Raw genomic sequence first — 12,260 nt, 5'->3', positions numbered from 1 at the left:
TATAATACAAGATTTTAAAAACCTGAAATAAGCAATTAAAAAACAAAACAAAATACTGACTTGGTATCCCCTAATTTATCACCATTAATGGGTTGATATCTGTGATTTGAAAACCCCGAATCCGCCTTTCCGCTGAATCCCTGTATTTTATCCCATAATTCTTCATCACTGGACAGAGCATCCAGGGACTCAGTCTACTTCTGGGAGGTAGTGGCGCTCAGTGGAAAGAGAATAGAACACGGACTCAGGTAGCCCTGGGCTCCGGACTGGTCCACAACTTATGGGTTATAGGGTTGTGATGCAACACTTTTCCTTTCAAAATCTACATGACCTCATTGTACTAATGGGAGAGGGAGTGAGGGGAGGTGGAGCACAATTTAGGTTCCTGGTAGGTGTTTGCTTCTTCACTCTTGGGGAAGGAGCTTGGGCAAAGGAGTATACCTAGGAGATGATGTCTCATGGCATCTGAGCTCCCAGGTGTGGGCCTGGGTCCCTGCCATAATCAGCTCTGTCCGGTCCTCATCCCTGAGTGAAAGGTGGGGACTCCCTATCCTGGGGAGCAAGGGCAAGCTCTGGGCTTCTACTGCAGTAGAGCAGCTGAGGAAAGGGACCCTTGAATTCATTGTCTTCCTCTGGGAACCCCCAGGTCATGGTGGGGGAGGGATTGGATTTTTCTCTTCACAGAGATTGCTGGAATCAGATATATCAATCTGTCCATTTGCTGATCCCTTCTTCCATCTCTCTGTTCCATGTTCATCCATCCACTCCTCAATCATCTAATGTTTATTTAGCCCTTGAGATGGACTAGACAATCCTGTCATTAAGAATCTCAGGCTGGGAGGGGTATAGTACTTTCAACAACAGGTGTTACTGTTGTAGCACTTATGTGTACTTCCTGCTGAGTGTTACACCTGCACCAAAGGACTCTCAACCAGGGACAGTTTTGGCCACCAGGGGCCATTTTTAGATGTCCCAGTTGTGGGGAGGTCCTGCTGGCACCCATTGGGTAGAGGATGCTGCTAAAGATCTTCAAGTGCCAAGAGAGCCCCCACAGCCAGGACTGCCCTGCCCCAAATGTCAGTAGTGCAGCTATAAAAACCCTGCTCAACCTCCCAATGCTCACATCAACCTCACTAGTCCCCAGGGTGCAGATTAGGGAGCCGAGGCCAGTAGGGGAGTCAGAAAAAGCAAGTACAAAGTAAATAACTACATGTGACCGAGCAATTCTACTCCTATGTACATACCCCAAATCATTGAAAATAGGTGTTCAAGCAAAAACTTGTATATAAACGTTCATAGCACCTTTGCACAATAGTCAAAAGGTAGAAGCAGCCCAAGTGTCCATCAGTTGATGACTGGATCAACAAAATGTAGTCTAGCCATACAATGGAATATCATTCAGCCAGAAGAAGGAAGGAAGCACTGATACCTGTTATATGATGTGGATCAACCTGGAAAACATGATGCTAAGTGAAAGAAAAGTGACACAAAAGGCCATATATTGTGTGATTCCATTTATATGAAATGCCAGAATAGGCAAATCCATAGAGGCAGAAAAGAGATTAATCATTGCCAGGGTCTAGGGGGAACGGGGAATGGGAAGTGACTACTTAATGAGTCTGTGGAATGGATAAAAGAAATACTCAAGGGCCTAAGAGGCTGGGGAGGACCTCATTGCTTGAGTAAAGCTTTGAAGGTTGACAGGAGGATGCAGCCATGAAGGGGCTGTCCCAGGAGGGGAGAGGCAGGGATCGAGGCCTGGTGGGGAAGACCTCTACACTGGGAGCTGGGGCCCTGTCTCTGCTCCTACCAGTCTGTGCCCTGACACCTGTAAACTGACATGCTTCAAGCTCAGTGTTCTTCAGGTAGCTGTATCTTATTCCGATGTGCATGCCAAACTTTATTTGAATGTGTGCTATGATCTCATCTGCACATGTTCAAAACTCACCAATATACATGACCATGTGTGCCTATATGCACACGTGCAGATGTATTTAAGCAGTCGCCTTGCTCACAAAAATAAATTGGAAAAAGAACGACATACATTCAGGTGCAGCTGCGCACGCACACACTCACATGGGGGCTGGCCTGCTCCCTCTTTGCATTGCCCACCTGCTTAGTCATCCAACCCAACCACAGACACCATGAGGAGCTTAGTAGGGCCATTTGGCCTTCACAGGGCTTTAATGGTCTCTGAACTCCTCTCCCTCAGACCCCCAGCTCCTCACCGGGTTCCAGGTTCTAGCCCTGACCAGTCTCCTCCAAGCTTGACCAAACCCTTCCACCCTGTAGCCTGGCTAACTCCTGTTTCCTACCCACACCTTTCTCAGGAGATCAGCTGGTTCCCGGAACCTCAGCCCCCTCCCCACAGGCGGAGGACGACCCTGGAGAGGCCTTTGAATTTGATGACAGTGATGACGAAGAGGACAACAGTGCGGGCCCAGGTGCCCCCAGCGCTGCTGCACAGCAGGATGCAGACCCTCCGCTGATCCTCTTTGACTCCGCCCCATGCACTGGTGAGGTTTTCTGGGAGACCATCCCCACCCTGTTTCCCAGTTTCCCAGCCTCTGGGGCTAGAGGGAGTTCAGAGAGCAGGGCGAAGCCATTCTCTAAGCTCCCGACTCCCAGTGAGACGTGGTAACCCCTTCCGCTGTCCCCGGAAAGCAGGAGGGGAGAAGCCATTGGGAAGAAGCTGCATTCCATAGCTCTCCCTGGGAATTCCAGATTCATAACATTCCTGCAACATCCTGCAACATCTGGCCCGCTTTGGCACCTTGTAAATGGAAGTGGTTGGGCTGGATTTGCTTTGGAGACAGTTGCAGCCCAGAGCTGTGCCTTTGGAGGCCTTTCTGGTAGCTTCTCCCAGAGGATCTCCACCAGCCAGGAGACCAGCCTCCCCGAGGTCCCCTCCCCTGGCTGCCAGGGGGAACTGCTGGCTGGGGAGTGGGGGTGGGGGTGAAGGGGGTGGGGAGGAAGGCCTTGATAAGGCTGCTATTAAATGACAGCTTCTGGCTCTTAGAGCCTGTCATCTGGGAGAGGCTCTGGGGACCGGATTAGCAGGAACTTCCCACAGGCTTGGGTACAACGGGCTCCTTGACAAGCTGTGGGTAGGGGCTGGGGGGGCTAGCTCTGGTTGGAGTTGGGAAGTGGGCGATGCGGGTGGGGGGTGTACAGGTAGGACAGGTAGAGGAGCTTAATGACTACAGTGGCTGGTGCTCTTGCCCGGCCTGGGGGAAGGGAGGCAGGAACCCAGCAGGAACCCAGGCTGGCCTGGCCCTGTCTCTAGTGCCCCCGGGGTGGCTGGGAAAGGGGGCGGGAATGGGCTGAGCTCATGGGGCCAGCCTCCCGCCTGACCAGACTCTCCCTCTGCTCTTCTCTTGCAGACCCAGACCCAGCGGCTGCTCCGACCCAGACACAGTAAGTGACCCTCTTTCCTTTGCTTTGGTGGTTGGAAAAAGAGAGACCTGGCAGTGGTTGTGGGAAAAGGATAGAGGGGAGCCAAGAAGTCTTGGGCCATATCCGTGGCTTAGGGGAGAGGCATTTTGCCAGGTTTCTTTGCCTGGAGGAAGGGGTCTGCTCCCGAAAACTTGTGTTAGTTCTTCCTGTGTTTTGCCCCACAGCCCGTGCACTAGCAGGAAAGCAGGACTGGCTCCAAATCCTGGCTCTGCCCTTTGTGAGCAGTGCGATCCTGGACAAGTCATGTGAACCTTCCAGGTGCCAGTCTTTGCATGTCCCATGAACTAAGATTGACATCGAAGACCCCACTCCATTGGGTTGTCCTTAAGAGCTACATGGCCGTGGAGTGTCCAGCACACTTCTCAGGCTGTCGTCATCGCGGCAGTTGCTCTTACCATCATTGCCACCATCGCTTCGATTAGTATTGCTGCAGGCTCTTCCCTTCTAGGCCTGGGAGCTCTTCAGAGGCAGGACGTTCTAAGGGTCAGGAGCCTGGATTCTGGGGTGGTTGCCGGGGCCTTACTCCTCTTCCAGCGCTGGCCCCTGGCCCGTGGGTAGATTGAAGTCGCCCTGGGCTTCGGTTTTCTCGCCTGTAAAACGGGCTTGTGATTCTTCCCTGGCAGAACTGTTGGGTGAGGCGCCTAGCACTGTGGCTGGCACCCAGTCCAGGCCCTGATTCTAGCCTCAGTTCCCTTTGTGGCTCCAGACAGTCTGCTCTCCCCTCTGACCTGGACTGTGCCTTCAGGGCCTGGGGGCCATGGAAGCTGAGGCCTCCCGGGCTTCGCTCAGTGCCCAGGAATGCCCTGTTTGTATTTGTAGGTACCGAGAAACACCAAATGACATGTCTGGAGGCACAGGGGATGCGTGCGAACTCTGGAGGTTCAAATAACCCACTCAGCCCCTTCCTAGTGGTCTGTGAGCCTCTCTGAACCTCAGTTTCCCCATGGGAGATGGAGATAAGAATATCCACTTTGAAGACTCTTGAGGAAGCTGTGAGGCTGGTCTGTGGAGTGCCCAGCCTGTCTCTAAGGGCGTGAGTGAAGTTCTCAGTCAGTCCAGTTAGGACACTTCCTAGGGGGTGGGATCACAGTAATCAGAATCGGCCTGTGCATCCAGTGCCCAGGTCTGGATTGCTGGTGTGGGATGCATCTCACCACCAACAGAGCACAATAACCCCTTTCTACTCATCAGGCAGACCCCCCACAGGACAGCGCTATGAGAGGCGTCCTAAGAGACCCCCAATCCAGTCCCTCAATCTTACATATGTGGAGATTGAAGGGCTGCAACTTGCCCCTGATCCCGCCGGGGCCCTGGGCCCTGGCCTCCTGGCTGCTTGTCCAGCGCTCTACACATCGTTCCAGGCTCCATGCCTTCCCTTTCGGGGGTCTGTTTACTTCAGTTCTGGCTGCTTCCCTGAGTGGTGATTTTCCACTCTGGAGTCCTCTGGAAGAATAACCAATCCAGATCCCTTTCCTCCTCCTTGTTATCCAAGAGAAAGAGGGGAAAAATCTTTATTAAAAAAAGTGCCCCAAAGGTAGTCACTAAACAAGCGATGCTTTGAGAAAACAAACTTCAGAGCAGAAGATGTTTTGCCTTTTCTCACTGCGTAGCTCTGCAGCCCTTGTCCGGAGGTTTGGTAATGACCTGCGGCTTTGTTGCTTACCTGGTCCTTGCTGAGACAGGAGTCTCCTGATAACATAGAGTGACTGCCCAGAGCTGGGCAGAGATTTGGCCTCAGAGTGACCTCATGCTCATTCCCGCTGCAGCTGGGGAGGAAATGAGGCAGGCCAGGGTCCGGGTCGCCACGCACAGGTAGTGAACTGGAGTCGCAGAGGAAGTGAGCAGTAAGTGGGCAGGGAGGAGTGTGGCTGGCGAGGTGGGGAGTGGGGCTGGATCTTCGAGGGCCTGGGAGCTTGGACTCTGAGTCCCACAGAGCTGGGTATTAGTCTTGGGTCTACTGCTAACTTGTGTGTCACTGGGCAAAAGACTTCCTGTCCTTGAGCTTCATTTTCTTCATCGTTAAAATGGTGACAATCAATATTCTCATCTTGCAGGGCTCTGTGAGGTATATAAAGTGCTTAGTCCAATGACTGGTGCATATATTCACTGTGATTATTCTGAGTCCTGGTTACTATTTGGTTTTGGAGGGAGCTAGCATCTCTATACCTGGAAGTCAGACCTAGGATCAGGCAGTCATCGACTAGCTGCGCAACCATGGGCCAGCAGCCCCACCCCGTTCCCCTCTTCTGCACAACAAATATAATCACACCTAACAGGTAGGTGGTTGCAAGGACTGAGGCTGATGGCAGTCCAGGTGACCTTGGCAGGCAATCTGGAAGCTGTACTGATGAAGGGGTGGGGCATTGGGTCAGTCTCTGGCTTTTGGGTATGTAGACTTCTTGTCCCTTCATCTGCCGGCCCAGAGCCAGGCCTGCTTGGCTATCTCACTAAGAGCCGATGGCCAGGTGGCTATGGGTGTTTACCCCAGACCTGCTGGTGTTGGGTAAGGGCTGTGGCCCAGGCCCATGGGGCAATTTTAGGGCTGGGTGCCTTGCTCAGTAATACCAAGGAGTGGTGATGACAAGGAGCACGTTCCTCTTGCTGCTGGGTAAAAGCAACCTTCCCAGTGCTTGGCTAACTGGTGGGGCATTCTCTCTCACTGAGACATGAGAGGTGATGATGGTGGTGATGATGACGACGATGATGGTGACGATGATGATGATGGTGATGATGATGATGGTGATGATGGTGATGATGGTCATGGTAATGATGATGATGGTGATGATGGTGATGATGGTGACGATGATGATGGTGACGATGATGATGATGGTGATGATGATGATGGTGATGATGGTGATGATGGTCATGGTAATGATGATGATGGTGATGATGGTGATGATGGTGACGATGATGATGGTGATGATGATGATGATGGTGATGATGATGATGATGATGATGGTGATGATGGTGGTGGTGATGATGATGATGGTGATGATGGTGATGATGGTGATGGTGATGATAATGGTGATGATGATGGTGATGATGGTGATGATGATGATGGTGACGATGATGATGGTGATGATGATGATAATGGTGATGATGGTGATGATGGTAATGATGATGGTGATGCTGCTGCTGTTGATAGTGGTGTTTACTGTGTACAGGCATGGAGGTTGGTTTATTCATCACATCTCTAGGAGGCAGCAACTGTCATTACTCATTTTACGGATGGTGATGTTGAGGCTCAGGGACGTAGGTGGTTTGCCCAAGGTCACATGTAGATAGTACAGTTCAGAACAGAGACTAGAACTGAGACCCATATGACCTAGAGCCGGTTGCTCAGCCCCTCTGCTGCTTCCAGGAGTGGCAGAGGACTTCGGTGGAGAATAACCCTCTTCTACTTGTGAGGCAGACCTCATACTTTGGTTCCTGGTGGAGAGTGTGAGCAGCTCCATGTGAATGATCTGAGTGTGTACGTGTGTGTGTGTGAGTGGGGGAGTTTACTGGAGCACAAGTTTTGTCTGTTGAGAGATAATCTCTGATCTCAAGGGCTTGTGCTTTCCAAACAGTTGGTGCAGTGTTCCAAAGACCTCCTGTGGGAGCCAAGCAGAGTGGCCAAAGAGGGGCTGCCAAGGCTGTGGCACTGCCCAGTGTTTGATTCAGGGTGAGGCTCCTTTCCTTAAAATGGGAGCAGAGCAAAAAGAACCCCCTCGCCTCTCACCCCACACAGAGGTTTTGTAAGCATGGGTGGGTGGATAGTGTGCCTCCCCCACCTACCATCAGCTCCATGGGGATGGGGTTTTTATTTTTTTTTAATCTTTGGCTGCGTATCCTCAGGACTTGGAGTAGTGCTGTGTCCAGGATGAGCGCTGAAGACATCCTTGTGGAAGGAATGATGGTTAGAAGGACGAGTGGGGTCTAAAAGGCTGTGACTTTCAGTGTCTTGATGAAAATGAGGAGAAAAGCAGTGGTGTGGAGCTAGGACCGCTGAACTTGGAGTCTGACCCTGGCAGTTGGCAGGGGCCAAAGCAGAGGCCAGCAGGAAGGGGTGCCTGGATGGTCAAATAGCCCGAGACCACCCAGTGAGAGTCCCCTGCCCTGTTGCTGCTGACAGTTTCGGCAGCCAGTACCAAGCCATATGCCATGTGCCCACGAGCTTATTTAACACACAGCCCAATGAGATGTGGACGGTTGATTATGCCCGTTTTGCATGTGGGGAATTAAGGCTTAGCGAGTTTAGGGATCTTTTTTTTTTTTTAAATATTTTTATTGATAAAACAACATATAAGCACATTCTTAACATACAAACATTCCATACATGGTGTACACTCAGTGACTCACAATATCATCGCATAGTTTGCATTCATCACCATGATCTTTTTTTTTAGAACATTTTGCATCACTCTGGAAAAAGTAATAAAAAGGAAAAAGAAAAAAGAAAAAACTTATACATGCCATACCCCTTACCCCTCCCTCTTGTTGACCACTAATATTTCCATCTACCCACTTTATTTTAACCTTTGTTTCCCCTGTTATTTATTTTTTAATCTGTATTTTTTATTTTAAAATTATTATTATTATTTTTTGCGTGGGCAGGGACTGGGAATAGAACCCAGGTCTCTGGTATGGCAGGTGAGAACTCCGCCACTCTGCAACCATTGCCTGCCCTATTTATATTTTTTACTCACCTGTCCATATTCCTTATAAAGGGAATATCAGACACAGGTTTTCACAATGACACAGTCACATTGTAAAAGCTATTTCATTATACAATCATCTTCAAAAAACAAGGCTACTGAAACACAGCTCTACAGTTTCAAGTACTTCCTTTTAGCTACTCCAGTACACCATAAACTGAAAAGGGATTTCTGTATCATATGTGAGAATAACCTCCAGGATAACCTCTCAACTCTGTTTGAAATCTCTCAGCCATTGACACTTTATTTTTTCTCATTTTTCTCTTCCCCCTTTTGGTCAAGAAGGTTTTCTCAATTCCTTGATGCCAGGTACCACCTCATCCCAGGATTCCTGTCTCACATTGCTAGGGAGATTTATACCTCTGGGAGTTATGTCCCATGTGGGGGGCGGGGGAGGGCAATAGTTTACTTGCCATGTCAGCTTAGACTGTGAGAACACATCTGAGCAACAAAAGAGGTTCTCTGGGGGTGACTCTTAGGCCTAATTTTAAGTAGGCTTAGTCTGTCCTTTGCAGGAGTAAATTTCATAGGGGTGAATCCCAAGATTGAGGGCTCAGCCTATTGATTGATTTGTTGTCCCTACTGCTTGTGAAAGTATCAGAAATTCTCCGATGGGGAAGTTGAATCTTTCTCCCTTTCTCCCCATTCCCCCACTGTCCAAATTACTCTGGGATTTATCAGAGCATCACATTAGTCTGGACAAACCAACAAAATCTCATGCTGTATTTAAGATTCCCTGTACTTACGTTTACCTGGAATCTTGTAGACCTGGTACATGGCAGGGCTGGAGCTAGGTGGGCCTGACCCCAAAGCCACCCATTGAAGCTTTGCACCCTTCCCTTTCCCGATGGACAGGAAGCCCGTGCATTTGCTAGCACGCTGAGCTCTCGCTCTGGGAGCCATGGATGAAAGAGCAGCCCTGAGCACCCAGTGGTCGCTAGGAAACGTGTGCCAAGGATCACCGGCTTCTTGTGTTTTTCCTGGACTCAGGCCCACACCTCTCACCTCTGCCACACCAGCCTGTGGACTCTGGCTCCCCTGGAGTTTGTTTTTCTTGCCATTCCTAGTAGGCCCCCCGAGGCTTCAGCATTTCCAGGGCTTTGGCTCCTGGCCGCAGCCCTGCAGACTCTCATTGGCCTTCTGGGGTTACCTGTACTACCACTTCCTAGTCCTATCTGGGCATGATGGAATTTGCTGCCCCTGGCCTGTGTCTCTCACCTGAGCCTGGAGCCTGAGGGATGAAAGGGGCGGCCAGATTCCTGGAATGGCCAGGGCTCTCCCTGGACACATCAGGTTAAGGCAGAATCAGGCCAGGGGGAGGCTGGTACGGGCGCCGTGCTTAGACAGTATGGAGATGGATCCCTGGTGCACTTGATACCTGGTTGTGGCCTTGTAGCTTCTGAAGCTAGTGAGTGGGGGACATGGGGCTCTTGGTGGGGGCAGGTCAATAAGGCCCATTGGAGTACCTCTCCTAGGTCCTGGAGAAAATTCCTTTTGGGGAGGTCAATAATCAATTATCCCTCATAGTTTTCCCGATTGTTGCAGACCCCTAGTCTGGACAACAGTCTTAACACTCCTTTCCTGCAATTCTGAGCATTTGTAGCATCTTATTTCCACCCTGCCAGTGTGGGACCTGAGACCAGGCAGATACCAGCTCTCCCCATAGTGGGGCTCCTGTCCAAGGCCTTCATAGGAGGGTAATGGGGGCCATTTCTGTGAAAACCTTTCTCTCGGGCCCTTTACCAGCCCATAATTGGCAAAGCTGTATTTCTTCTCCTTTGCTCCTTTCCCACCCCTGCTTGCAAGGCTTCTGTGGTCTTTGGCTCCCAGACCCTTTGCATCTCCAGTATAAAGGCCACATACCCCTGAAAAATGTCCGCATGTACTGTTCATTGTATGGAATGTCCCGTTAAGGTATCTTGTGACATCTCTCTCTTCTGCAGGGATAGGAACTCTGCCTTATTGATCTTTGTATCCCTCCTGCCTGACACAAAAGTGGCGCAATGCTCATAGCCTGTGTGTGCACAGACTTCACAGTTCATGTAGCCCTGTCCACACACATCTCATTTTCAGCCTCATGACACCCATGGCAGGCAGAATAATTGCCCCCTCCTCCCTTCACAGTCCAACCAGGAACCTGTGAGCATGTTGATTACATGGCAAAAGGGACTTTGCAACTGTGATTGAGTTAAGGCTCTTGGGATGATCCTGGATTATGCAGGCAGGCCCAGTGTAATCACAGGGTCCTTATAAGAGGAAGGCTGGAGGGTCAGCATCAGAGGAAGATTGGAAGATGCTCCACTGCTGGCTTTGCAGATGGAGGAAGAAGCCAGGAGAGCCAAGGCAGACAGATGCCGCTAGAAGCTGGAAAAGGCAAGGAAACGGATTCTGCGTTAGAGCCCCCAGAAGAAACATAGCTTTGCTGACACCTTGACTTTAGCCAGTGAGACCCATTTTGACCTTCAGAACCATAAGATAGAATGTTCGGGTTGTTCTAAATCACTGAGTTTGTGGTAATTTGTTACTGCAGCCACAGGAAATACATCTCATCACCCTGTAAAGAGGAAATTCTTATGGGCTCCGTTTTACATTTCCAGAGAGATGGAGCCACTTGTGCATGACAGGGGCTGTTTGCCCACCCTGTGTGCCTGGAACCTGCTCTGGCACAGCCCCTGGCCAGTCTCCGCTGACTACCTGAGATTCCCTCTGCTTCCTCCACCCTTCCATTCTTCATCCAGCCCGTCTTCACCGAGTGCCTGCAGCAGGCCAGCATCAGGGTGACCTGGACAGATCCTTTTCTGTGCCAGTGTGTTACTCTTCTGTGCCTGGTGTGTGTGTGCACTCTGTAGCCAGGTCCCTTGGCCTGCTAGTGCTCAGCCCTAGCCTGTGCCAGGCTGGGTTCTAGAAGCTCTACCTGTCTTGTCTCATTTATTCCTCATGGCTCTAATGGGGCAGGCACTATTATAACCCCGATTTTACAGATGAGAAAAAGGCGCAGAGGGGATGTGTCATTGGCCTAGGTCACAGAGCTAAATTGAGGCTGAGCCAGGGTTTAAACTCAGGCAGTCTGCTTCCAGAACCGGTCTTCCGACCCTCTGTTCTGCCTTTGCCCACATAGGTCTGGTTTGGACCCTGCCCCACCTACCCATTAGCTCTGACCTAGAACTTTGTCTGCTAACCCTCAATTTCCTCTCTGCAAAGTGAGATAAGACCCATGGATGGAGCTATTGTTTTGAGCTGTTGGAGGATTAGCTGAGATGTAAAGGATTAGCTGTCAGGTTGGCAAGCTGCTCCTGATCACTGCCCCAAAGGGTGCTTGCAGGGTACATGGGAACCCACACTGCCCAGTTCATTGTTTAGGATTACCTAGAATGTGTTTTATCTCTTTCCTTCATCCATCTTCCTTCCTCTTCCTCTCTCCTTCTGTCACCCTCTCTCTTCTTTCCATAAAACTTTATTGTTAAAAAATTAGGAAGTACAGAAAACCATAGACAAAAAACCACCCTTCTACTGGGTCCCTTCCAGCTTCTTTGTGAGGCATGCATACCAGTATACATCATTTTTATAGACCTGGGGTTTGATTGTATGTGCTGCTTCATGGCTCACTTTTTTACTTAATTACATATTGTGAGCGTTTTCCCATGGGAACCTGTATCCTTCAACACCCCACGTGACTCTTGATACGTTATTACTGGAGGTGCAGCACGTGCCCATGGTCTGACCCTGAGCCTAGGCCCCTGAGATGTCAGGGAGAGGGCACACTGACCATGGAACAGAATGCCAGAGGTTGGGGTCTGAATCTGCATCTGTTGGGGGGGGGATGGATGGGTGGTGCATTGAGATGGTTTACTGGGTGACCTTGAAACTCCCCTGGGCCCCTCCTCACCCCTGCACCTCATTCAGAAAGTGGGATTGTGACCACGTGGGAGGGCAGGGCACAGGGCACAGACTGGTCATTTTGTATGTAGGGGATGGTTGCGCTGTAGCTTGACGAGAGCTTATGTGGGCTGGAGGAGCTGCTGGGAGCATCAGGAGCACAGAAGGGGTGGGGTGGGGGTGCTTCAGGGAAGTAGGGAAAAGGCAGGTAGTGTACGTGCAGTATTTACC

At 50.5% G+C, this 12,260-nt stretch overlaps 1 protein-coding gene across 15 annotated transcripts in view; it reads left to right on the top strand.

Annotated features, from left to right (window-relative positions):
* ARHGEF10L (Rho guanine nucleotide exchange factor 10 like) overlaps positions 1 to 12,260 on the top strand; it is a 234,397-nt gene that overhangs the window by 125,948 nt on the left and 96,189 nt on the right. For all 15 annotated transcript variants that reach the window (XM_077151086.1, XM_077151090.1, XM_077151087.1 and 12 more), the window contains 2 exons: positions 2,331 to 2,516; positions 3,384 to 3,417. In XM_077151086.1, coding sequence (XP_077007201.1) covers positions 2,331 to 2,516; positions 3,384 to 3,417 — 220 coding nt within the window. The remainder of the gene's footprint in view (positions 1 to 2,330; positions 2,517 to 3,383; positions 3,418 to 12,260) is intronic.

The sequence above is a fragment of the Tamandua tetradactyla genome, chromosome 2 (assembly GCF_023851605.1).
Source record: "Tamandua tetradactyla isolate mTamTet1 chromosome 2, mTamTet1.pri, whole genome shotgun sequence".
Classification (NCBI taxonomy): Eukaryota; Metazoa; Chordata; class Mammalia; order Pilosa; family Myrmecophagidae; genus Tamandua; species Tamandua tetradactyla.
This window is presented reverse-complemented; position numbering and strand designations above follow the sequence as displayed.